This window comes from Phallusia mammillata, chromosome 2 (genome assembly GCF_965637545.1).
Source record: "Phallusia mammillata chromosome 2, kaPhaMamm4.hap1.1, whole genome shotgun sequence".
NCBI classification, from domain to species: Eukaryota; Metazoa; Chordata; class Ascidiacea; order Phlebobranchia; family Ascidiidae; genus Phallusia; species Phallusia mammillata.
The window spans coordinates 1,489,795-1,517,052 of record NC_137253.1 but is presented as its reverse complement, the minus strand read 5'-3'; the positions used below and the strand labels follow the sequence as shown (position 1 = coordinate 1,517,052).

The 27,258-nt window shown below is 37.8% G+C and overlaps 3 protein-coding genes, 1 long non-coding RNA gene and 1 pseudogene across 7 annotated transcripts in view; 3 read left to right on the top strand and 2 right to left on the bottom strand.

Moving 5' to 3' along the window:
* Positions 1-27,258, bottom strand: part of LOC145212503 (uncharacterized) — a 130,574-nt gene that overhangs the window by 13,743 nt on the left and 89,573 nt on the right. Inside the window, exons 1-2 of one of the 3 annotated variants that reach the window (XR_013856722.1) lie at positions 1,205-1,243; positions 528-651 (exon numbers count right to left, since the gene is read on the bottom strand). The exons of the other annotated variants lie outside the window; for them this stretch is intronic. The gene's annotated coding sequence lies outside the window, so the exon portion shown is untranslated. Of the gene's footprint in view, positions 1-527; positions 652-1,204; positions 1,244-27,258 lie in introns of those variants that run through there. 3 annotated transcript variants of the gene reach the window in all.
* LOC145214023 (sodium/potassium-transporting ATPase subunit alpha-3-like) lies at positions 2,870-13,209 on the bottom strand (annotated as a pseudogene). The gene is made up of 21 exons (XR_013856952.1): positions 13,060-13,209; positions 12,936-12,995; positions 12,357-12,560; positions 11,765-11,878; positions 11,156-11,290; positions 10,275-10,392; positions 9,624-9,889; positions 8,614-8,812; positions 7,872-7,994; positions 7,481-7,602; positions 6,371-6,563; positions 5,534-5,709; positions 5,334-5,474; positions 5,120-5,279; positions 4,890-5,058; positions 4,569-4,707; positions 4,370-4,493; positions 4,142-4,287; positions 3,891-4,021; positions 3,431-3,624; positions 2,870-3,351 (listed from the first exon to the last, which is right to left on the bottom strand). The product of XR_013856952.1 is annotated as a sodium/potassium-transporting ATPase subunit alpha-3-like (transcript).
* LOC145214024 (uncharacterized) lies at positions 11,807-13,273 on the top strand. The gene is made up of 2 exons (XR_013856953.1): positions 11,807-11,872; positions 13,081-13,273. It is a non-coding gene; the product is annotated as an uncharacterized LOC145214024 (long non-coding RNA).
* On the top strand, positions 17,788-19,338 carry LOC145215391 (receptor-interacting serine/threonine-protein kinase 1-like). The gene is made up of 4 exons (XM_080084086.1): positions 17,788-17,805; positions 17,995-18,167; positions 18,225-19,087; positions 19,154-19,338. Exons 1-4 carry the CDS (start codon positions 17,788-17,790, stop codon positions 19,336-19,338), a joined length of 1,239 nt encoding a protein of 412 aa, XP_079940212.1.
* On the top strand, positions 21,432-22,617 carry LOC145215390 (uncharacterized). Its single transcript, XM_080084084.1, has 2 exons — positions 21,432-21,435; positions 21,573-22,617. The coding sequence occupies exons 1-2, from the start codon at positions 21,432-21,434 to the stop codon at positions 22,331-22,333; spliced, it is 765 nt and encodes a 254-aa protein (XP_079940210.1). The 3' UTR covers positions 22,334-22,617.

The following is a 27,258-nucleotide window of genomic DNA, read 5'->3' as shown; positions in this document are numbered from 1 at the left end:
TAGTGCAAAAAGAATACGAACAATTTTTTTTATTGTTGGGTTAATGCTTTCTACAAATTTGTCCTTAAGAATCTAAAAATCACCGCAACATTTGTTTACTGTAAATCCGCACAAACGCGCGTGTGGGGACCCATTTGTTTTTGTTTACAAAAACAATCATATGTGTAGATCAAATGATGTGTATAGTAAATTGGTAAATATCGTATAGAATATATAAAATGGAAGTATATCAGAAAGCCACTCTTCTAGTTATTATCTTGCGAACTCAGGTGATATTGCTAAGTTTATGATAAACGTTCATTGTGATAAGTTTATGTTGATTTGGAAGTGTTAATAATATTCCTGGAAGATAAAATAATCAGCCAAAACTTCCACACAAATTATTTGGTAGTTTTAACAAACACTGTTGTCACACTTAAAAATGTCCCTCAGAAAAAGCATTACCTCATATTTTGTCACTCAAGTTAAAAACAGGAAAGGAAATTGAATAATGTGATTTTTTTATCACAAGAATAGTAAAAACAAACCTGGTTTTATCAAATTGCTTCTGGAAACTTTTCTCACTCGTTTCAATAAAAACTTTTCCACTTTAAATGAAGCCTCATCTAATTCTGTTTGTTTTTATTGCTGAAAACACAGAGCTTCCAACCACTGTAATGCACAAAAACAAATTTGATGATAAACCAAGCGGAAGAATGGGTGCATCTAAAAAATACAGGATAACTTGTATTTAAATAACTTGAGGTTTACATGGTTTGCTGTAATTCTCGTCGATTTAAATGCCTGGTACTACAGCACTGTTTTTATAAAAGTGCGCCATGCGACACAAAGACGAAGATGTTCAAAGCGATTTTAAGATGTTCGAAAAAGTTTTAAAGCCCATCAAGTGATATAAACATGCACCAGGAGATAGTAATAACGCACCAAGTGATCCAAACAATCCTGTATATTTTAGATGCACCATAAAAGACCATAGACTTGGAATTTCTAGCCACAAAGTATTTAAGAAGAGCAAATTCACCCCTGTGTAATGGTTTAAACGAGCAACTTGTTTTTTTGGACAATTTCTGATGTAAAGTAAACCTAATTATGGAAGTTATTGTCACAAACACAGGTTGAGTTGCTTGTTTGCATCAATATTGTTGACAAACCTATGTGTTAACATATACAGTACAATAATACATAGGAATCCATTACAACTTACTTATGTTTCTCACAACAAAGTGTTGTAAAATTGTTATACGTCGAAAAATTTCTGTATTGATTGCATCAGATTGTTTCCAACTTTGTCCTTCTTCTGGTTGTAATCATGAATTGTGGATTCTCCAGTTTGGTTTAACTTCAATTTATTTATTTCCTGATTAAAAGAATGACGTTATAAAATGACTGTTGTAAAATAAATAATGGGGATGTTTGGTATGTGTTATAACACAGCCCGATTGCGGACGTACCAAGCCGCACGGCAATTTTTGCTTTTGAAGAAACGTAATTGCAACGAAACGCTACTGTAGCGTTTGTCATTGGCTTAGCAACGTTTAAAAATGTCTGTAATTTGGAGGTCTGTAATTCCCGCAAATATGTGAAGGTCTTCAAGAACACAAAAGCAAGTAGGCAATGATATTTTAAAACGTGCATAAAGTGTTGTTTTATTGGATTTCACGCAATCTTTGCAGATCACTTTTTAGTTTGGCAACCGGTTAGTGAAATAATCGTGTCACAATCAGTAACAGTTTACCGGTTTAACTTAAAAGCATTCCAGCAAGAATCCGACAAAGTTGCCCTGATTCTACAACAAGCAACCTCCAGCCCAGCAGCAATAATAATAATAATAATAACAATAATAATAATAATAATAAAAATAATAATAATAATAATAATAATAATAATAATAATAATAATAATAATAATTATAATAATAATAAGTTATCTATAGCGGAGCTGCAGCTCCAGTTTCGTGACGTTTCATGACGTTTTCAGTTGTGCGCATGCGCACTTGGAAAAGCTACATGCCGGGCGAAATAGGCGAGAGGGGGCTGTGGCTCGCGCAGCCCCTCCCGTGACGTAGCGCTAGTTGTGTTGTCTGCTTAGCGTCGGTGAACTCCAAAACCAAACCCGTGTACTGTGTTTTTAAGTTCGACAGTGAGTGCAGTTAAATAATTATTTTGCTATCATTAAATTTATTGTTTGACTGTTAGTCGTGACTTTTTAAGATGACTGTAAGTGGGTTTCAGTTTTTACAGTTATCATTGAATTAAATAAGTGTATCTAACACCTTGAAAAAGAAAAAAAGGTCATCTAACACCTTGAAAAGTCACAACTAACCTTTATAATAAAAAACTGAATTAAAAAGATTTGTGAAAGTATGGGACAAAACATCTGCTACTCCAATGTCATGCAGGAATAAGCAACAACAAGAAATACTCAGTTTTAGTTCTTAATGCTACCAAAAAAAATTAAATTTGTGACTGTGAAGTTAAATGCCTCACTGAAATTCAGGCAATATCAAATGCAGAACAAACAACTGCAGAAGCAACAGGAATTTTGAAATGAAGACAATTTAAAGTGTGGATTTCTTAACACACCATGTGGACAGTATTTGCAATCAAGTGCAATCATGTGTATTGATATAATGGACATGTACTGTTTCTCTAAACAGTAGCTGCTAAATTGCTTAAAAAACTACCTTACACGAACTGTTTATTTACATCAGGGGTGCACAACCTGTGGCCGTAAACATTATTATTAAAAGTTGCCATGATTCCACAACAAGCAACCTCCCGCCGAGCAAGAAACCTCAACCTTACACGAACTGTTCATTTATATTCTCAAATACCTCAACATAAACCGGACATCTGACGACACGAACACGTTTTAATCAACTTTATTTTATTTCCGATATTTTAGCGAGACGAAGTTCCAGACATAAATAACCGATGTAAGTGATGATGACGTAACAATTGATGGGTGTTACGTCATAAGCATTGTTGTGTTTGTTGCGCACACACACAAACCGACACTCGAGCACTCACTGTGACGTCATAAGGGATACAAACAAATTAAAAAAGTTCAAATAAAAAGACAACAAGCACACATCGTTAACACACAAGTACGACTGTTACGTCATACTGGCCACGTCTTAAATTAGATAAATTTCGATGACGTCAGTGTCATTTCTCTAAAAAGATTCACTCATGGTAATTTTGGGGGTTGGGGGGCAAACTTGGGGTCTCTGGGGGGGCGGAACAATTAAAATATTTTGCTGAGTAATCGCGCACTGTGTGTGTGACGTACCATGAGTAAGCACCAAGTTTCCATTGTGACGTTAATAATAAGTCTCGCTCTCAGCCCAACCTGTAAAAAATATAAAGTTTGTTGAGTATTTTGAGAGCGCAAAAACGTCGCGTTGTGATTGGTTGAATCGAATACACACCTCCTGGGTATCGGCGAATCAGATACTTTCGAGTATCATCGTAAATCGAGATGATGAGAGAGAAAGGCATCGGCACGAGCCACCACTCCCACTCAAGCGGGTACATACGCAGGGCAAGGTCCATACCGGGGCAGTAGGAGAGGAAAGTGGCCAAAGCTGTCTCCTCGAACAAACCAGCTATCAATACCTTGTTCCTGCGCAAATATTATAAACTTGTTATAATTTTGAATGGGGCAAAATACATGTTGGATGTAAGAAACAAGACATGCCATTAAAGCGCTGACACTTGTAATTTTTAAGCATTATCGTAATAATAAGTAACAAAACAGCTTAAAGTCTTTTACTGACTTAATGTCATGATAACAGATGAGTAAGTTTGCTTGTCCGAAACTTTTGTTAAGACAGGTCCCCCCAGGTAAAACCGACCTATGGCACAAAAAAATTGTTTCGATTGCTTTACCTCATGCCTTGTTGGAAGATTGAGAGTCTCCTGGTTTTGCTGATCAACAAATCCGCCCATTGTACGATCACAATCGATGCAAAGAACGCAGTGTGACAAGTGAATTCGACAACTTTCCTTTGTCCGTACGACTGTGAAAAAAACACACATCAAATTACGTATAAACCATTATCAAATAACTTCTGAAAAGAGAACAATTTCCATAGAAATCATCCAAATGCGACATATTATTTCTATGTGCGGCCACCCACCCATTCCTGTCCGTATGAATCTTCCAAGTTATCAAGCGATCTGTCGTCCCACGGAACACGGAGTCCAAGAAGAAGATCCGGTTTGAATCTGTTCATCATCGAGATCACAAAGTAGTTCACGAACCCGGCCAACGCCTGGATCATTCCTATGAAAGTATCACGGCGTGAAAACCAGCTGATACGTGACCTGGGCTAATCCCAATCTCAACATTTCAATCAACAACTCACCGATTTGTCCGTAGGCGAGCGAAATCAGCCGCTCGTTCACCAATCGATCCCTCACTGGGTCACGTGGTTGACGTTTCATGATGTCACTCTCGGCTTGTTCTTACGCGAGCGAAATGGCGGGAAGCTAAAAATTCTAATCAGAAACCTGTGTTAATGGCTTGTGATGTCATAATGCTTCGATTGCAGCTCACAAACTGACCAGATCGGTTCCGAGATCGATGTTCCGAGAGGAAGAGGGACGTTTGCTATGATGAAGAGGAGGAAGGGGGTGATCTCGGGGATGTTCGAGGTCAAGGTGTAAGCGATCGACTTCTTCAAGTTGTCGAAGATCAAACGACCTGCGTGAAATCAACCAGGGTTTACGATCAGCCATTTTATCCCAAGATTTTGTTGTTGTTACAAACAGTTTTATCGGGTTTTGTGGCCGACCATGTTTACGTTGTTGGGAGATCACGACGGGATTTACGATAGTTTCATTATTACGATCACAGATTCGAATCAACAATTACAAAATAGTCACCTTCTTCAACTCCAGTAACAATCGACGCGAAGTTGTCATCCAACAAAATCATGTCAGTGGCTTGCTTCGATACGTCACTTCCGGCTATTCCCATAGCAACACCGATATCGGCCCGCTTGAGGGCGGGAGAGTCGTTCGCTCCGTCACCGGTCACAGCAACAATGGCTCCCTGTTACGTCATATATCATAATTATCGCAACCCGTACAACTTACAAAGTGATTTTTATCACCTGTCGTTGGCAACTCTCAACAATGATCAGTTTCTGTTGCGGGGAAGTCCGGGCGAATACGATTTCTGAGTGATTCTTGACGATGTCATCCAGTTGTTCTTCGCTGATGGAACGACGAGCCGTGGACGACCGCTGCCTTCGCTTGTCCACAAAATTAAAACTGGTATCACCACCCTGACTGGGATTCCAACCCAGATCGTCAGATCTCTCCCACTTACTTTGGATCAACTTCTTCAACAGAAATGTTTAATCTGGCGGCAATATCTTCAACAGTCTCGTTGCCCTCCGAAATAATTCCAACTCCCTTCGCGATCGCCTTTGCCGTGATTGGATGATCACCCGTTACCACGATAACCTGTATGACGTCAACAAACGATTGACGAGTGCGTGAAGTCCAGCAAAATGACGTGTTACCTTGATTCCAGCGCTCCTGCATTTGCCGACGGCGTCAGGGACGGCCGCTCTTGGGGGGTCGATCATCGACATGAGACCAACGAAAGTCAGGTTCTCGAGGGGGAAGTTGACGTCATCAGTGTCGAACTTGAAATCGGGTGGGAATTGTTCGGTTGGCAAATATTCATGACAGAAGCCTTAAAGATAAAAGTCCCTTTTAATAATCAGCAGGCGGCTTTTGTGTATGTCCCTATAACGAACAAATGACAGGATAAGCTAACCACCGTACACTAAATGCCCAAGAAGCAAATTACCAACAGCAAATAAGACAGTGACACTTACAAACACTCGAATATAAATCAAAAGACAAAAAAAACAGGCAAAAAGACACGAACACACACACGGCACAAAAAGTAAATACTGGTTAATAGGAATGGGCCGAGCCAACCCAGAACCCGAGTACTCGGCACCGAACATCTCTGTTTTTGATGGTCGGTGCTCGGCCGAGCTGTTGCAAAAACTGACCCGAGCATTAAATTTGCACATTCATGTCCTGCTAACATACGAAACTGACGTTCGAACGAGTAGTCAAGAACAAAAATGACTGTTTTTTGAAAAAAAAGGCGCTAGATGGTGGAAAAACGCGCAGTTTTGGGGCCTGTGCAGCTTAATTAAACACCGCTGGTGATGTAAGGGACCTTGGAAAGCTGAAAAACTAGCGTGAAATTTGGAATATGTTTGTTACGCCAGAATACACCGAGCATTTACGTGAGATGCTCGGTTTGCCACCAAACAGAACATTTGTAGTTTTGGCCTATCCCTAGTAAATGCAAGAATAAACACAAACAACCAACCCACCGAGGACCCTTTCTCCTAACCCTCCCAACTCCATATAAGCAGATTCGAAGTCGTCCTTCCATGATGACGTCATATCTTCAACTTCTCCCTTGTTGAGAATTTTGTTGCACCTGTTGAGGATCCGCTCGGGGGCGCCCTTCATCACTAGAAGATAGCGTTTCTCGTCCGGGTCTTCCGTCTCGTGAATTGAAACCTGGTGATAAAGAAGATGCGATGAAAGGATTAACTTTAGGGTCAATAAATTCCTCTATAAATTGCTGTAAGTTCTTTACGACTCAAATTTATTTAATCATTGATTTATAAATTTGAATCAATAAATTTAAGGTTTATTATAGTCTCCATTCCTAGCAATCAGCTTCGATTCTGGTTTAAAAGTTAAATATTTTTTGAGCCTAAGGGTTTTAAGCATAACGAGGTTCCACACTGAGTTTTTGTTTGTTTGTTGACGGGGTTCGAACCCAGGACGCTCCCCAGGATGAATCCCGATCAAGGTTTTTTCTGGCTGTATATGGGTTGCAATCGCGTTTAACTTTCTTGCTCAGGGGGATTAGAAACAACAACCGTGTGAGGTCGGTCGTCTTTGACAACTTACACATTCAGCTATGTCAGGTTTGTTTAGGCAAGGAAACTAGTAACAGTTATGAATTAACTATTCTCAAAAATTGCCACACAATTTTCCATGTGGCAAAATATCCAGTAGATGGCGTGGCTGAGTCATAAATCATCAAAAGTCACTAGCCCTGTTTTAGGTGAGAGATGTGCCGACCAAAAAAACTGTGGGAAATAAAATGGTCTCGGTTCAAACCCAGCCAAAAATGCAAGTAGGTCGAAAAAAAACACGAAGTTGAACAAATTTCACATCGGACCGCAAAACGGCACACAAACCATTGCCTACTTCTGTTGTTCCCAAAACTGTGATCGCAAAGCGATTCGAACTTGGTAATTGTAGTATTATGTGATCAAATGAACGGTAATAATCACTTGTAACGGCACAACGGTAATTATTTCTAATAAGTATACAAAACCGACTTCAATATTGGGGCAGTTTTAACCATGGGCTATCACTATAGGGGAACCATCCATCTACGTTAGCAACTTTTTTTTCAGCACCTGATATTTGTTTGTGGAGTTGAACGGAATTTCGGCGACCTTGGCTGACTTCATTCTACGACCTTCGACATCACCCAAGGTCAACTCCACGTACTTCAACAATGCCGACTCCGACGCGTCACCTGTTATGACGTCATAAGGAAATTAGAAGAAGTTTCTTATGTTGTATAAAAGATTTCAAAAATAAGTTTTCATTAAACAGAGACTTCACAGAGTAAACCCTTTTGCTAAAAATGCCGATGCCATCAATAGCGCTGTACAAAAGCAACACGGAATGTTAAAATGCCTACAAAAGAACGTGTTCGCCATGTATAACCTATTTGGCCCACTGTTCATTTTGTAATGGTGCGCCAGGGATTTAAACCCACGACCTACAGTTTAATGACGTCACCTGCAGTGTCCCGCTTAAGCACGGGTATTTGTGATTGGTTTGGAAGAAACGTTGCTCGGTTGCAGAGGAGCGCGATTCGAGAGAGGGAACGCCAAGTCTCGCTATCCGTACCAGTTGCGCCGCCTGAAACGAGAGAGTGGCGGTTTAATGTTGTCAGGTTTCAAAATCTTATTCAATTGCTTTCAATCATGAAGTCAAAATAGCATGAACACGACTTCAAGTATAAAATCACAAAAAAATACATTAAAATACAAGATTGTACATTATTTATTTAGTCTACAGAAGCCAGATGGTCGTGACGTAAACACATTAAAATAGTCAGTTCTGTTTAAAACTCCGAAGCGAATTTCTAAATATGCGTCTGTCTTCGAATGTCAAGCATTTATCGTTGCGCCGCCCCCGTGGCCACAGGAGGACGCACCAGAGTATAAAAACACGCAATTTCGAAATCTCTGCCACAGATTATTAGGTTTTCAGCATTTGAGCGAATAACTAGTTTCGTTAGATTACTTTAAGTACAAATAGGGTATTTTTGAATCTCACGAAATGCTGTGGTCTTGAAAAACTTTTGAATAAAAATCAACGGCCTTTTGGCATAACACATGTTTAATATCTAACCTCGCTAAATTTTCCCTTGCTGCTTGAGGTGCAAGTCTGATACAACGCACTTTTCAATGATGGGGTTTGAACCGTCGACTTTACGACTTAATCAGCACAACACCGGCCAAATATCGAGACTTACCAGATTGATCTTCAGTGGTGTCAGCCTCCACAATGGTGTTGTCGAACCACATGTGCGCAACAGTCATTCGGTTCTGAGTAAGCGTTCCGGTTTTATCCGAGCAGATTGTCGACGTCGACCCGAGCGTCTCAACAGCCTCCAAGTTCTTCACAAGACAATTTTTGCGAGCCATTCTCTTCGCAGTGAGAGTAAGGCACACCTGAAATTCATGGCACCATTATTAGATTCATTTTAAGAGTGTTTTACTGTCAATATTGTATTTAAATACTGTAAGGTATGGATAATGTGAGCAAGCATACATACTGCACCAGTTACACATGGATCTTAGCACGCCAGGTCTATTAAAGGCCTGATACCAAACAAGCCGGTTACCAAGCATTCCCATCTGGAAAGGCACATGATAAACTTTTGGTAAGCTTACCACCGAGTCTATATACTTTGATCAGACGGTAGAAAAATTTAAGAAAAGCGTTTCTTAACTTTAGATATTTCTACACAAGGTTTAAAAAATGGTCATTTACTACAAAAAGTTTGGAAACCACCAAATTGAAACAAAAAATGGCAATATCCAGTTGTGGCACCATAACATGTGGTAAGGTATGGTTTTCAGCCTGTTAAACTGGAGTGTCATGGCAAAAAATAGCCTGTGCGGCCAAAGTCTTGTCACCAGCTTCACAACAGAGACCTGATATAGTTATAGACAATCTACACTGTCTTTTTTGGCTTGCTGCTTCTGATACTGTGACACTGAACCGACTTCACTGGGGTTTCCAAGCAGTTGCTTAGCCATTGTGAGCCAGTTTCCTCTGTGGTTTATGCCCAGTTGTGGCATCGAACAGAATAGGTGGGGCATGACTTTTAGCCTGTTACTCTCAACAAACTGGAGTGCCGTTGGATAGCTACACTGGTCAATATGACCAAGTCCCGTCTCCAGCTGCACTATTGAGACCTTATAGGTCGAAACAGTGTGCATTATCTGCCCCTAAAACATTAAGTAGGTTCAAACTTACCGTTACAGTGGCGAGTAGACCTTCAGGCACGTTAGCGACGATGATCCCGATGAGAAATATGACAGCAGTGAGCCAGGGATAGCGCACCACCATTGCAATAAAGAAGGAAACACCCAAGACTACAGCAACACCCGTAATTATGTGAATGAAATGCTCGATCTCCTGTGCGATAGGGGTTTTCCCTGACGACAGACCCGATGTGAGAGAAGCAATCCGTCCCATCACAGTATTGTCGCCACAGCGTATCACGATGCCGCGGGCCGACCCTGCAGTCGAGGATAAGTTGAAATTAAAATCCGTGATTACGGTTCAATGAAAAATGTCTTTTTTTACTTCTTGAAACGAACCACACTGTTGTATTTCAGTGGACAAATTTTACAGGACAAACAGCAATAAGAAGGTTTTTGCCAAAATCTTAGTTTACAAAAACAAATTACTAAACACTAAAAAGGAAAAACAGTATTTTACTTAACAATGTTTCCCAGCATGTTTTTTGTAAACTTTAGTTCATTTTTTACGACTTTTGTGATTAACAAATAATATTAGGTAAATGTTAACCAAGTACCGAACACATTTTACACAACAAAACTAGTGAACTAAACATATGGAAAACAGTGTTGTAAATATTTCAGTCTACTGCGTTAAATATACCTTCCACGCAGTTTGTAGAGAAGAATGCGACGTTTTTCGTTTCCAGTGGATTCTCGTGGGTGAATTCGGCGCTTCGTTGTTGGGGCTCAGATTCACCAGTCAGCGATGAATTATCAACCTTTGTACCGGTAAAATTGAAAGTTAAATACAACACCACCCGTGGAAGCCGGCAGAAAATTTGGCAAGGGAGGTGGACCTTGATACTTACCTTAATAGATTACGATGTCAAGCAATTACGCACATGTTTATACTCAAATTATATGAAGTAGAGTTGCTTTCCCAAACACCGGAAACACTTTACGATATAAAAAATCCCCACGTAGTAACACTTCTTGGGCAGTGTGATATTTTCATTCAATAGTTTTTTGGACAAAATATGTTTAAATTTGAGGTAGATTGAAATTCCAGAAGTATGGCCCCCACGTCCTGGAGCCACAGTACAAGTTGATCGCCACTAAGAAAAGTAAGATCCATTCGTTTAGCATTTTAGCCCAGAGGTCGGCAACTTTTTTGCACTGTAGATTATTTTTAAACCTAAAATTTTATCGCGGACCGGCCTTAAAAAAACAGCAAATATTTAGCAATTAAAACGTCAAAATTAGTTTATCGTCCCCGGGACACGCTTTTTGGAGTATATTCCATTTTCGTTCATTAGGTTTGCAATCAAAGTGTCAGATCCTATGACCAAAGAACCAGTGGTTCATAACCAGGGTTGCTGTTAATGCAAACGATCGCCACTAAGACATTGGAGACCCTTTTAGTCAACTAAGTTACACATCCGAAGTCATTAGCAAATGGAAACCCCTATAGTATCCGAATCAATTCGCCCAATATTAAAAAAACGCTGGATTCGGTTCCAGCTCCGGTTCCGGCGCTCTTACCTTACATCCATTTGCGGAAATAATCCTCAGATCTGCTGGAATCTTATCTCCTCCTTTAACTTCCACCAAATCACCGAGAACTATCCGCTCTGCTGCTATCTGCTGCTTCTCACCGTTTCGGATCACCAGAGTTTGCTGAAAATATACGATTTCTATGTGAGCGTGGTAAACAGGGGAAATTCTAAAACATTTGAACTCAGAACAGAAAATTTTGCTAAATACTATGGATGTCGTAAGAGCATTTGCGAATATTTAAAGCTAATTGTGGGAAAATGCTAAAGGTTATGACCGTTATTAGGGTTGGGGTTAGTTTTTTGTACAAATAACAATCAACCCAACTTATAAACTTAATTAATTCCTTACATTTGTCCATAACTCACTGCTAATTTTATTAACTGTGCTTTTATGCTCTCTATAAAAAAAGAAGAAAACTTTTTGTAATTTTAGGCGTTAGTAGCTCTACCGTAAACAAGTTACCTAATAAAACAAAACTGTCACATAGCTTGTGTGTAGGCCTACTTTATAAAATACATTGCAGGAAAATTCGAAATTGCTGTTACATTTTGGCCACTAAAGAACGCGTAAATTTTGAAACTCTAGTAATTTAACCTGAGGAACAAGATTTTTGAAGGATTCCATGATTTTTGAGCTTTTCGATTCTTGAAAATATTGGAAACATCCAGTGATGATGACAACAGCCGCAAGCACGATCCCAAGGTACAGCTAGAAAGTTGAAAATCAAAAGAAAAGTTTAAACAATTCAAAAGAAAAGTTTAAACAATTGAATCGTTCCTGTTAAACAATTAGGCATTGTGACGTCATAATATCAATGTCAAAAGTATGTTAGAAAGTTGAAAAATGAAAAGAAAAGTTTAAACAATTCGGCATTGTGATGTCATAATTTAATATAATTAAGGTCAAAAAGTATGCTACTAAAGTACATTAAAATCGTCGTTCTAACCGCTGTTTTTCGCGCAACAACGTCAAAAATTAAACAGATTTCGTGTCAAGAAAACGTAAGTAAGCTTACATAAAAAAGAAATGAAACAAATGTATATTAAAAAAATCCAAATAACCTTTGCTATCAATCCTAAAATGTAAAAACCTGTTAACGTAAGAAAAATTAGTTGAAATAAATTGCAAAATTTAAAAAGACATAAATGTAACAAAAAATAAAATAGGTTGCAGATAAGTTACTCACATTATCGTTGACATAGTTATCGTTTGTGGTTCGGTCGATTATAAATGCGACAAAACACAGAATAGCACCGACCCACAAAAGAGTAGAGAATCCACCAAACATGAGTTTGATGAATTTCACCCATTCTGGGGTGGTTTTCGGGGGCGTCAGTGCGTTGGGACCGTCCCTGATGTAATTCTCTTCAGCTACTTCATGCGACAAACCCTGGATGAATGGAAGATGATTAATTTTTACAAATAAATGTTTTTTTGGTTATCCTTGAGGAGTCATGATGAGTGTAAACTTGATATTAGTGGTTAGGGCGTGGGTTTACACGTCTCCCCATTCACTAGTTAAGTTCTTTTAACAGCGGGTTTACTAAACAAATCGTTTCTAAGTTCACAGAAATTAATTTGCTGTGGTTGAGCTGAGATTGCTGCCCACAAAAAACTAAAGGTGCCGCAATTTTCTAGACAGAAACTGTATAGTAAAAGTTTTTCTCACACCAAGTCTTCAGTTTGCACCAGAAACTGTAAAAGTTTACAAGAAAAACAAGAAAAAAATAATCAACCCAACGAGCATAACGGGGATTTTCCCTACCTGACTGGGGCTGGTGACGTATCTTTCGCACAGCTCCTCCACAGAAATCTTATGCTCGTCCTGTTGAAACAAATCGTTGTGAATATAACAATCACGTTACGAGTATCGACCAATCAGAACCCACCATATCGACTTCTTTTTTCAGATCATCCATGTTCTTCTTTTTCGCCGGTTTCTTCTCCGCTCCTCTTTTCTGTCCGCTAACAGTCGCTTTGTTTGGTGCATTGTTGTCAACAATCGGCTGATTCAAACTCGTCGTCTGGAATTCAGCCATTGTTACCTAACACAAACCTATAACCCGCTGTAGAACGATAAAACAATTAAAGATTTTTCCAGAATTGTGAAGTAAATGAAGCGAATGGTAATTGTGACGTCATAAACAACATTTACTAAGTACATACAAAAACTTCTGTAGTAATTCTAGCGACATTTATGTTAAACCAGAGGTTCTCAACCTTTCGTGGACCGTGCCTCCCTAAAATTAACTTTTGGGCCTCGTGGCCCCCTTAAATATGTAAATGACAATCTCATGTTTGAATTCGGTATTAATTTCGGCTTTAAACAGGTCGAATAGATTAAACAAGAATCCGTAATCGTGAAACACCTCAATATAGACAAATAGTATGTGAAATAGTGAATTAAATTAGGGAATAAAGATAAAAATAAAATGGAGTGGGTGTTTCTGGTGAATCTACACTCGTGCCCCCCACTCGTAGAGTTGAGAACCACTGTGTTAAACCCACCCCATAGGTCAGCATTTAAATGGTTTACTGCAATAGAACGTCTAAATAACTTAATTAAGCTATGCTCACGTCACGATGCAATTAACCTATCTACGAGCTTGTGCTGTAATTGTCCAGTAACAATGTGCATTGTGCAAACACAACCTATCAATCGTAAACTAACAAGCCTTCTAGGCACCAACACTTCCAAATTAAACTGAAAAAACAACGCTAATTTAGTTGGTCGTTTCCTTAACCGGAGGTATATTATGAGCAGTGTTTCTGCATCAGTTTAAGATACAAAATATATTAAATACTCAAAGCAAATGATTTACCGCATTAATGTAATGATATGTCATCTTTTGATAACATGAAAATAAAGTTCCAGCTTTTTATCACCATGACCAAGCCCTTAAACACGGTTTGAAAGTTGCACTACTTGTAAAGGAATACTTTGAAAATGTGTGGCAGCTAATTACTACTGATTGAAAAACACAGATACACACAGCAGCCTGTTGTAATCAAAGCGGTAAAGCACCAACTTAACACTGTTAAAACCCTAACTATCACCTACAACATCTAATCATGCGTCCCCTAAAATAATAACATATAAACTTGCGTAAAGTACTGTACTGAACTGTTAAGCACCTCACCATTAACATAAATCGTCCAGAAAGTGTCCAAACATACAAAAACATTTCCAAATAATATGTAAATAAGCCGTCTATGTACAAAATGTTTGACGAGACTAAACATTGGCGCACATAAAAACATAAGTTTGTTACGTCACAGAGATATTGCAAGCGACTGCTTCCTGTAATGCAATTTAGGTGAAACAGATTCAAGCAGGACAGCAAACGGCAGACACAGCATAAGAGCTATATGGGATGATTCAACACAACAGACGGTTGTGTCATAATGAACGGAAACTCACGTGACGAACGATTGTTGTTTCTGATAACAACATTGCATATCATCGCACTATAACAGTATACACAATAATGGTGGCTGATTAGCCTTATAAGTTGTAACAACTAATATTTTGGCGATTCTGACTTTACCAGCAATATATAATACAATAACAGTTCTTAACGTTTGTTTTTTTATGTTTAAAATCATTAACCAGTTCTTGCAGTTTTTCATGTCTGATTGACTTGCATTTAAATAATGGACCCTCAGAGTACGTTTTTCTCACATAAACTTCAACGGGCATTTTCTCATTAAAACATGTAGTCAGGTTTCAGGCGTTAAAAATATACAAGCCTCTACGTATCCACTGAACACATTTTTCAAGAATATATTATGTTGTAGGTACCCAGTTCACACTTTTACAACCAACATAATTGTAATTTTTTGTCTCATCTATTTTTTAATACTGCATCGTCGCAAGGGTTTACCAATGCTACAAACCGCTTTGTTGCAGCCAAATAAAACTCAAGTAAAACTTCTTTTCTCCAAACAGTGACGTTGCATCCTGAATAAGCCACATCACATCCTGTTAGCGAGCCTAGTGATGCATTACTACAGCTACAGGAGGAAAAGGGTCTTGGCTGTGTTTATATCACATTGCCTTGCTTACACAATCCAGTCTTAATTGCTTTTCACCATAATGGGTTTGTGTGTCATGATGACCAAAAGTTTTTTGTCACAAGCTATTAATAGCCACCACAAAATAGCTTTTTGGCTTTTAGCTTGTATTTTGTTAGCTACTTTAGCAATTTCACAAGCCAGGTATATTGTAACGTTGTTAAACATATGTGTTTCAAATTTGCCAAGAATGGTTGTTTTAAACAAAAACTTCTTAAGCCAATCCATTTCAAATTACATAAGAGCCAAAGACAATATTTTTGCATAACTGTTGAGCTAAACATGATCATAATAAACACTTGTATCAAATATATCTTTGCACTTTAGTAATTAGCAACTATTATGCAACCTTTAACACATTTATTGTAAGGCTTTTCATTAATATACTTTAAGTTTTGGTTGCAAAGTTTTAAATTATTTTTTTGCTTGTTCATACTACAACACTTTATAGCTCAGTAAAATGAATAAGCAAAGTGAACATGTCAAAACAGTTGATTTGTTTGGTGGGAAACACCTTTAACACAAATCTATTTGAACAACTCATAAAGCTGTTTTTTAGTATGTATGTCATTGTTGAAAGTTTAATTATTTCAATCACACAAATTGTAGAATAAAATTAGAATAAAAAATTTAAAATTAAGAGCATGGTTCTCACTAAACATGTTAAAATTGGTTAAGAACTGAATTTGCCTCTTCCTGATAACACACTCAACAAAAATCAGTTTTTAAGACTAGCTGTTTACCAAAAATCGAACTTTTACAATACAATGTTTGGCTTTCAAAATGATGTAATGATTAAAGATAACAAACAGTACTATGAACAAACAACTACAATAATCGAATAATAACTATTACCAACCAACAACATTAACAAACAAATGTGTTATCAAGCAACACTGGACCAACTTGAAAATTATTTTTCGTAATTAAAAACATTGAAAGACAAACATTTAGTTTCTTCCACGGACAAAATCCTCATTAAAAGGTTTAGTTAACAATTTTAAAGTCTAAGAAGTTCAAGTTTTTAATGTCGCTTACCTAGAGTCTTAGTTTAATTTTAAACCATGCACTGTTCGACTGTAAACTAGTACTTTTGCAAGAAGGCTGGCAGCGTTAATTATTGTCCCACCCACAGCTGTATGACGATCAGCTGCTGTACATTATGAAATCATTACCGGTTATTATGCCGTCAGCTTGTCACGTGGTTTAGCAGGGTCTACCAAAAACAAAGTCTACTTTTAACAAAGTTCAAAGTAAGCTTAACACTTACATTGTAAATATGCCCACAATGCGCCAAACTATTTCTTTTAAGTTCCGGTTACGTAAGTCGTGAAATAGTCTGTTACGAGTTTATCGAAGCTTTGTCAAAACGCTGTTTGATTTTACCAAACGTTAAAGAACACTGCAATTGACTTCAAATCACCAGTGTAGTTTATTTTACCCCCACTGGTAGTTTATGTTTTACGTTTTTCCCCTGTTTAGTTTATTTTGTTGCTGTGGTTTTGTTTCACCAAGCAGCAAGCACTCGACTTAAACGAAGATTAACCAAAAGCAATTCCCACAAATACACAAACGTATTGCGTGGACGCGTCATACCAGCAGGAAACTCGGGGGCTTGTAAAGTGGTTTCGTATCCTTGTTTTATCGATGGGAAGTAAACGCGAGACAATAAAGAAACGCTTTTGAAGCGAGCTGTACGACTCACAACAGGAAGTATGGTGCACATTATCAGCTGGGGACTTCGGCAATATTCACAGACAAGCTTGTGTTGCAAACGACTGCTGAGTGAAACAGTTTAGTTCAAGTTTCAAGTTTAGTTTATTTGCACTTAAATCAACGAAAATGGATTGTAACACAAAGACTATGCGTGCGGGGCAGCGAAAGACCACGTGGTCATCCTGTCAGCCAACCCTTACACAAGAAGGTGACAGTGGCAAAAAAGATGGCGGGCGATAAATGTCCAAAAACGAAGTAATTAAAGTAAACGTGGAAAAATAAATTGAACAGAAACTAAAAAGCAAATAAACAATCTAGAAAAACAAAGTTAACAGAAATTAAAAAGGTGTAGCAGAGGGCAAAAAGATAGTGAGCGATAAATTTTGGAAAAATAAACAACTAAGCTTACGCAAGATTTACACGAACAAGGAGAGTAAGGGGAGAAATGGAGCTAATAAACAATCCAAAAAAATAAATGAAAATGAGAAACAACAACAGAATAGCACATGATATAACAAAGCAATGGACCTGATACTGCTTGGCAGGATTGTTTCTTACGAGCACGTGGTTGACTGATTTCGTTACCATGCCAAGCCGAGCAAACTCTAAGTCTCATTCAATAGCTTATTTTTAAGTATAAATTTGTCGAACTTAAACTGATGACAACGATTTCACTTGGTAACAGAAATCATTTGTTAGGTAGATTTTTTTGCAAGAGGAAATTCGCTTGAAGCTTTATTAAAATCTGTTTCTTGTTGTTTGCAGCAAAGTAATAACGCAAAAACAAGAGAAAATATTCAGTATCACTTCATGTAATAACTTTTACAATGGCTTCAACAAACGAAGTAAGTAAAACTGTTATAATTTACAACTTTGGTTGTGTTGCTAGCATTTTGCGAACATTGTAATAACACGCAGAGAACTATTCAATTATAACAAACCTATGCGGGATCGTTGGCTAAAAAGCTTCAGGGCTGACAAGTATATATTTGTGGTTGTTTGTAAATGAAAACATATTGAAGATTTATTTCAAGTTACGAAAATTGGACTGTGGCGACATTACGTGTGACCTTGAGAAGTTTGAGGCCGGTTCAGGAGGTTTCGGGGATGTTATATTTGGATACCACAATGGGTTAAAGAAAGAAGTTGCCATAAAAGTATTTAAAGTCGATGGTGCAACGCACAAAAAGTCACTGGTTGTGAAAATGTAGGATTTGTCAAATGCAAAAACTATAATAGCTATATTTATCGAAATATTCTTAAGGTTTCAAGAAGAAATGCAACACTTGCTGAAAGCAGATCATAAAAATGTCGTTCGAATTTTCGGCTACGTCCAATGGTCTTTTGCAATGGGAATTGTGATGGAATACTGCAAAGGTGGAGATTTAGAAACTTTACTAATGGATACATCGAAACGACTGGGCATTGCTGTGCGCGTTCGCATTTTACATGAAATAGCAACAGCAATGGCTTTCTGTCACAACTTGCCCGACAAACGCTTAATTCACCAGGACCTCAAACCTGGAAATATTATGCTGACTGAAAAGCTTCAATGCAAGGTTGGCGACTTTGGCTCCGCCGAACTGGCAACACACAGTACTTTGGCAACTGTGAATCCTTTAGCACGAACCAAGAAAGAAAGGCCCCAATACACTCCCTACTACACCGCTCCTGAAAAACTGAAAGACCTCACCACAAAACCGAGAAAGGAACACGACATTTACGCTTTTGCAATGATATTTTATTTCGTACTTGCTCGTAAAGCTCCTTATCCACGTCTGGCAGAAGAAGAGCGAAGGGAGTTATTGGAGCAAATCAAGAAAGGAAAAAGACCGGACTGTCAGGAAATACAGGATTGGATACAAACTTTGGTCGGTGAAGACAAAGAAATCGCAGAGCAACTCCATCTACTGATGAAGCAATGCTGGGATCAAGATCCCACAAAACGTCTCACAATGACTGAGATCAGTGAAGAATTGAAACATCTGTTGGAAAAGCAAAACCCCGAAAACCTACTGTCTCAAGTAGCAAGTGTTGCCAGGGAAATGGTTGTCAACCAACCATCCACCAACGAAAGTCAACGCGTCCAGCTTCATTATTTCTCACCAAGGACTGGACGTTTTGAAAGTAAACCTTCATATTAAACACCACAAACAAAATTATTCTTTGAAAACAAACTGTTTTACTTTCCAGTGCCGTCTACTACATCTAGTCGCACAATGGAACGACCTACCAAACCAGCAGGGGGCGCACAAGAGCAAGGTTCTTCTCAACAAGGGGAAATTCCCACCAATAGCAGGTCACATCAGCCTGGTAAGAGATATATTGACTTGTTGGAACTTGTAGTTATACTCATAATGTTGGCAGTTGCATTGTGACCGATAATTTTGTGTTAAATGTTTAGATTCCTTCGAAGGAACAGAGCATAAGGAGGCCAATACATCCATAGAAATCACACAACCGAAAACAACATCTGTGGATGTTTCAAGGGAAACCCCCCAACCTCAGCACCCGGGTATAAGAAATCGAAAACCTAATCGACTGTGTTAGCGCCAGCTAGCGGAATATAAACACCAAAAGTTTTAAGCGCATTCTAAGGTCACTTTTGTGTTTAGATTCCAGCAATCCTGCAAGTACCGGAGTTCAACGCTCCACCGAATCTATAGAGGAAAGTTCCTATTCCAGCAAATCACCACAGCAACACCCGCGTGAACCAACAGGGGGAGATCAAGAGCAAGTATCATCTACTTCTCAACAAGGGGAAATTTCCACAGGTAGCAGATCGCAGCACCTTGGTAAGAAAAGTTACCAAAGTGGAACAAAAACGTTTTTAAAGCTTTTTGTTGTGTTTAGGTCAAACAAGACCTGCAAGAACCCTGGTCAAAGAAATTCCCCATTCCAGCACATCACCACAGCAACCTGCAGGTAAACTAATCACAAATAAACACATGAAAATCATACAAACACTTTTGTCATGTAGGTGGGACCTCAACTTTGCGCAAAGCTAAGCGAAGCCTTCGAAAGCTGTTTGGAGTGAAAACGGGAAACCATCCAACTTTAAGTAAAAGTGCAGGTAATACTTGTGTCAGTGGTTTGGAAGAAAATAATAATATTTGCTGTTATACACCCGCCTAACCGTCGTACAGTCGACGCAAAAAACACATATTCACTTTGTCAGCATTAAAACATCTTATCTTACAAGACCAAACAGCCAAGCACCATAGAGAAATAAACAAAGAGGTGGCCAGGCCAAATTGGCTATACAGATTAAAGCTTAAACATGATGCCATTTTCTTAATTCCTACACATTTCTAGCATGTTACAACAAACCTTTTAAGTTTGACCAAAAAAGCGTAGACTTTTATTTCAAAAAGCTTGACACTTATCTGTCTTTAAGTGTAAAAATCGTAACTAACATGTACATGGAAACGAAGTGCGGTTTTGCACAAATGTTTTGCAAGTCTTAAACGGATGGCGAAACTTTGCAACTGTGCAGTGTCTGAGTTGCGTTTACGGTAGTAATTGTCAAGTTGTCTTTCACACCGCTTAGCCCCAGTTTCTTGGCCAATGCTGCAGAGCACAATGACATGTCAGACTCATCGTCAAGAAAGGAAGGCGTGAAATGGGTTTTACAATTCTTATCCAAGGCAGTAACTGGCACGACCTTAAGTCGTACCGAGTGAGTTCGCAGAGTCGCAGCGGATATTTCTGGCAAGCCGTCAATTTTTGATGAAGCGCTTGAAGATTCCCCGGATAGGCCAGAAGGGTGCGCCCAATACAGTAGCATGTGGTGCATTTTCCGCCTACACGGCACACGTAATTGGATGTACATTCGTCCACACAATGTTTGAGACGAAAACAGTTAAAACACAGTTTGTTAGGCCGCACAAGTGGATAACATTCCTTTACTTATCGGCCCTTAAAGGCCTCACATTTCAATAAAAAAATGTGAGACCCGGCAGTAGCAGTCCGTCCCGGCAGATGTGAATCACGACAAACGAGTCTTCACCTGACACTGCCGAGTGTGTAACTGCGACTCCACCCGTACTTCCTTTTGTTGGTAACTTGTTCTTGTGACTTACTTTCCTCGTCAGGAATAAACCTCATCATTGGCGAGAGAGTGTCCTCTGCCAACAATTCCAAAGTTTCAACAACGCTTGAAAGGTCAATGGTTGTTTTCGTAAACGAAGCTCAGATGATTTAGGGATAAATCGTGCACCCTGTATTATTTTTTGTAATCACCACAAAAATTATCGATTCTGAAACAAAGTAGGCTACTGCAGAATACGTGGAAAACAGCTATAAGGCTTAAACCAAGTAGCTTAAACTACAGTAGTTTTCACAATTCTTTTTAAGGGAGTCTGAAAGGTTTACATTATAATTGTTGTCTGTGCTATAATTTTGATGGGTTCGGTACGAACCCAGGACGCTCGCGGGGACGAATCCTGGTCAAGGTTTTTTTAGTCTGTATATGGGTCAGGCGCATAGGACCATTCGGCCAAGCCCTACCCCTGTTTGACACCTAATCTAATAATTTAGCACTTTACACCACCTATCGGCATTTACTATTTTTTGTTATTTTTTTAAGTTTGAAACTTTAATTTATTTTTAGATGAAGGTGACGACTATAATCAACTCGTACAGAAATATGTTGATTTATTACAAACAAAAAAGTATAACGAAGCAAAAACGACAAAACAACAACTTTCAAGGTTATTTGAAAGTCAACTGGTGGTCACTGCAGAAGACTTGAAAGCCGACGCCACAAAACTTCGAAATGACGGAAAATATTTGGAAGCTATTTTGTTTTCCAGCATTTCCGCAGATTTCTATGTGAAGAAAAATCCCGAATCCGCTGTAGCGAGAAGTGTAGTTGGGTGTGCGCAGGAAACTAAAGAAACAATTGAAGTTTTGATGAAAAATTCTAATGTATTTCTAAAGTCGAGAAGCAGAGAAATCGTGCGCAAGCACGTGATCCCACTTATGCGTGACATGATTCAACAAATCCACAACCTTCAAATAAACGAAGAAATTCGTTGTTTAGAGGAGGTTTGGTGTTTGCATTGCATTGAAAAGTGTCAACGTTACATCGGGGATTTGGCATCGAGGGAAACAACAATAAAACTTGCACTTGAACTTATGGAAACAAAGTTCGGGAATAAAAGTTCAAAGTATTCAATCTACGGTAACTTGTTAAACAAACTTGGTTTTGTTTGCGGTGAAACTTCACGATTCAAAGAAGCAGTTGAATATTACACAAAAGCAATCGAGGTTTATAAAACAGCGGAGGATTTAACTGAGGAACAACGAGGAGAACTGATTGCATTAGGTAAGAGGAGTTTGCAAATGGACAAAGCAAAGTTGAACAAGTGATTAAGTTTGCTGCAAAACAAAAACTTTTTGTCAGTGACAAAATTATTGTAAAACAAACTCACATTTTCATTGTAAATAAACTTTGTTTGTATTTTCTCGACTTTGTGCACAATCTCTGTATTTTAGTGACGATTATTTGTACAAATGTAAAAATAAAACTTAGTGCTTAAATGTTGATGAAACTTCAAAATTCATCATTTTCACAAACTTTTCAGGATATTTGTCACAAAACATCAGTTTCCACAAAAAACCTGAAAAACAAGAGTTAGTTGAAAATGTGAAGTTTATTTGCAGCAAGAAAGTTTAGGTTTAACAAATTTAAAAAACCTAAAAATATAGGAAACATAAAGAAGGTGTTGGTCACAGAAAACTAAGTTTATTGAAGAACGAATGGTTTTGGTTTACCATATTTTGCATGTGTTAGATTTTAAATTGTATAAATAATCCCAATAAGTTAAATATCAAGAAACAACAAACCTTGCAAAGTTGCACCGACCAAACACAACATTCTGTTTTTAAACCAACAAGTTTCCACAAGTTTCCACAAGTTAACTGCAACTCTCCATAATTGTCAGAAGCTCGGATATGATCACATTTATCACCAATTTCTCCGTGGACACTGCAAATGCAAATTTTGTAATTAAAATCTTGGTTCTACTTCCTTTATAATCTTAAAAACAAAACGAGCATTTTTTTGTAAAGGAACAAATGTTAAACTTTTAAGTTGATAAGTTAATGTTGATTCTTGTCACCAACAATAGCAAGGTAATAGTTTAAATGTATAATGTTACTGCATTAATAACTGAATGGCAAAGTGATAGGCCACTACTTCCACACAAATTATTTGGTAGTTTCAACAAATACTGTTTTCACACTTTAAATATTCTTCACAAAAAGTGTTACCTCATGTTTTGTCATTCAAGTTAAAAATAGGAAATGAAGTTAACCAATGTATATTTTTTTAATCACAAGAATAAGCACAACAAACCTGGTTTAAAAAAAACATTTCCACTTTAAATGAAGCCTCATTAAATTCTGTTTGTTTTTATTGCTGAGAACACAGAGCTTCCAACCACTGTTATGCACAAAAACAAATTGGATAATACACCAAGAGGAAAGATGTGTGCATCTAAAATATACAGGATAACTTGGTGCACCTTTATATCGCATGGTATAATTCGTTGTCGTTTTAAATGCCTGTTACTAAAGCACTGGTTATGTAAAGACGCACCATTCGATATAAAAATGCACCTAGCGAAGATGTTTAATGTGATTTAAAGGTGCACAATGAGATATAAAAATACACCAAGCGAAATAAAAATGTACGAAGTGATTTTAAGGTGCACCAATATTAACACGATATTAACATGCACCAAGAGGTGGTAATAATGCACCAAGTGATCTAAGTGATCCTGTATTTTTAGATGCACCGGGAAAGATCATGGACTTGGAATTTCTAACCATTAAGTGTTTAATATTGTTCACAAATCTATGTGTTAATATTTACAGTACAATAATACATAGTCATCCATTACAACTTACTTATGTTTCTTATAAAAAAGTGTTGTAAAATACATCACAAAATTTCTGTATTGATCGCAGTAGATCGTTTTGCAACTTCCTCTTTCTGATGGTTGTAATCACAAATTGTTGGCTTCTCCAGTTAAGATCAACTTCAAATTATTTCTTTCCTTTAATAAGAATTAAATAATATTTTAGACTGGTGAATGGGACCTACGCGAGCGTCACAAACAAACAAACAATAAATATATTTTGTTCCATAATTTACATTGCATAATCTATTCTATACCAAATTGCCAATACTAAGTGAAACATGTAGAATTTTGTAATTGTTATAAAGTAAATTATGCACTGGAAATGGGACGCAAGATTGAGCTTTGAAAGCAGGCGGAAAATGAAAAAAATTACCTCAATTTGCAACACAGTAAACAGTCACACATATTGCATGCGTTTTGTCTGTGACATCACACTGACACCGTAATTTATACAATCAATAATGGGATTTAGTATTTGTCTTGATTTTTTTGCACTGGTTTGAAAATTTAGTTGTAAATTTCCTATTGCTTGTAAACGACAAAAATTAATTGCTCTGAACTTGGAAATAATTATTTCTTTACTTGTTTACAAGTTTAGTGCAACCACACAAACTGCCAAATATTTTGGTAAAATGTGTCTTTACCATAAAAATTGGATGAGAGAAACCATAAAATCACCTACAGCAGCCATTTCAACCTAAATTGTAAATTGACGAAGTTTCATCTCATATATGTTGTGTTTAAATAGATGAGAACGAAAATAATGTAGTCGAATGTTGATGTTTTGGCAAGGTTGGGATTTGGAATGGATTAGGATTTTGGATCAGTTGTGGTAATTGTAAGGCAATTTTTCAGTAAAATTTGTGAAAGAGTAAATTTAAATCGGTTATTTCATTTTTTGTATTAAATCACCAGCACAGCTTTTATACAAGTAAATTTAAAATTAATATCCACCCTGTACGGCTGTCGCACTTGCCAAGTGAACCGACGACAACCACGAGAGGCGCAAGTAAGTCAATAAAGGGTATCACCAAGACACCAGCCTATAAGTCTTACAAGTGTCGTCACTTGGCGTTAAAGATAAAACAACGCGGCAAATTTGGAAACGTTTATTTCCAGGTTAAAATCTGTTTGCTTACAATGTTGATAGTTTTTCCCAAACAAAATCATCGCTCAACTGAAAGCCTTGCAGACAAAAGCAACTGGAAAGACGCAGTAAAAAATAAAAGAACACATTGTAGCGGCCTCTCTCACTGCGATTATTGTGTTCTTGCATCCTACAGCGAACCGGACAGATTGCCTTCTTTCTTTGACTCTCGTCTTATGCGGCGCATTCGCTTCTTACATAGTGTTTTTCTATAAAGATGTACCTCAAATAAACACCTCGCTACAAAAGAATAGATAAAACTGTTTTAAAAATTGTGGTATATAGTGTGAGAGGCGAAAATCGTGACGAGAACAGAATTAAAAATAATTCCCAGAAACAATTTACTTATATTTTAAACCCGATCAGTGCTAGTAGGATTCGTCCATTGTAACAATAATTTCTGCTTTCAGATGTGTTTTAATTTGCTCGCTATCCAACTACCGACCAATGTTGCAAACAATAATTAGAAGAACCGATCGGCCACAACATTTTAAAGCCGATGTATTTTGGACTCACTTAGATTTGATACAACTATACAATTTGGTGGGTGATCGCGTTTCTATCGTTGTGAGACGAAAAAAGTTTAGAAGGCCGACTTGAAATACAACTTCATACATTACGTTTGTTAAATTTTGAATCTATTGAACTGACGAGGTAGCCGGGTGACGTCATACATCACCCGTCACGCCTCTTGCAGTTGTGCGATCTCCAACCCACCAACTTTATTGTTTCCAAGTGGCGTGACGAGGCCGCTTTCAAACTATTTTTACTCTGTTCAACGACCGCAACCCACCAGCTTCACCAGTGACGTGACGAGACTCGCCTAAAAGCTTAAATGCACCTAAACTATTTTACCCTTGGTCTTGTGATTCAGTTCTGTACATAGTTGACTGGTAGACTTTGGTATTGAGCTTACATGTTGCCAACCATGCGAACAATATCGGAAATGCTGCTTAATATGATTGAGATACGTTTCGTGACACTACCTGACAAAGGAACATCGCAAAGTTGGTAATCGTTACGGTTCCCAATCTGACCCATGACCTTTTCACATTTATTTCACAAACTTTGCGGGGAATGTCCTAACCCTGTGAACAACAAATTAAATCAGTTGAGAGTAGAACTTGTTCAGTTTGAATAATTTTTATCATATTTCCTGTAAACCTGAGATTCTAAACCTAAACTAAGTTTGGAAGTAAATCGGCAAAACTTTTAGGTATATGCGATTATTGTGTTAAAGATACTGGAAGATATTTTATTTTCGAAAACCGCTCGGGGTGAATGTAAGATCGTTGGTGAGAGCCACAGAACAAAAGGATTTAAATTTGTTATTGGAACTGAGCATGAGTGTAGAGCAGTGGTTCTTAACCTTTTGGTGAAATTTCCCACTAAAGTCAATTAACAAGTTCGAATTTCCCCCTCTTTGTTATTTTTATATTGATGTTTTGTGCCCTTCATTAACAAAACAATGTATTCTTCGATTAAAATAGTTTTGTAACGCGCTTTTGTCGGGACCTGCAAGAGTTTAAAGGCTTACTGTACTCTTAATAAATTTAAAAAGTGCTTTTATGAGAGAGTAAAATTGTGTGGAATATCGGAGAGTCTTCTCTGCTTGCAGTACTGATTTATTGCATCACAATTAACATAAGAAAGGCATTTATTTGCACACAGTGACAAAGGCATTAATATTGTTAATCTTGTCTGTGGTGTAACAAACGGCCTTTATATTTTATGTGAATTGTGAAAGTGGGTGAAATTAATATTAAATGTGGTTGCGGGAATACTTTTGCAGTAATTTAACTTTAAACGGTTAACTAAAGGCCTGATATGGTTTGTAGGCCGGAGTTGGGTGAGCTCTGACTTGCACAATTTCCCTTTGTATGCACTGAATTTCCCACCGGTTAAGAACCACTGGTGTAGAGTGTTAACATTTTCTACACTTTTAACAGTTATTCAAAACAAACAATTTTAATGAGACGTGGTAGCAATATTGTGTTTAGGAATGAAACTTGCTGTAATTATAGTTTAAAACTTGTGTTATACATATTGTGAAGACATAAGGGTGCGTTAGAAATTAACAAAAATAGCGTTCTTGTTTTCGACCTAGTGTTGCCGATGACTTTGTCTTTCAGTTAAGCGTGAAACGTTTTTTCTCTAAACATTCTTCCGTCGCGCGATCTAGTGACTTTAACCCGCTGTCTGGGCAGAAACGCAAGGAGGCT

What these genes read in the sequence shown, in the direction of transcription:
- LOC145215391 (XM_080084086.1), top strand. An exon ending in AAGTCACTGGTTGTGAAAAT is followed by an intron (nt 18,168 to 18,224) that starts GTAGGATTTGTC and finishes AATATTCTTAAG; the next exon opens with GTTTCAAGAAGAAATGCAAC. An exon ending in AAGGACTGGACGTTTTGAAA is followed by an intron (nt 19,088 to 19,153) that starts GTAAACCTTCAT and finishes TTTACTTTCCAG; the next exon opens with TGCCGTCTACTACATCTAGT.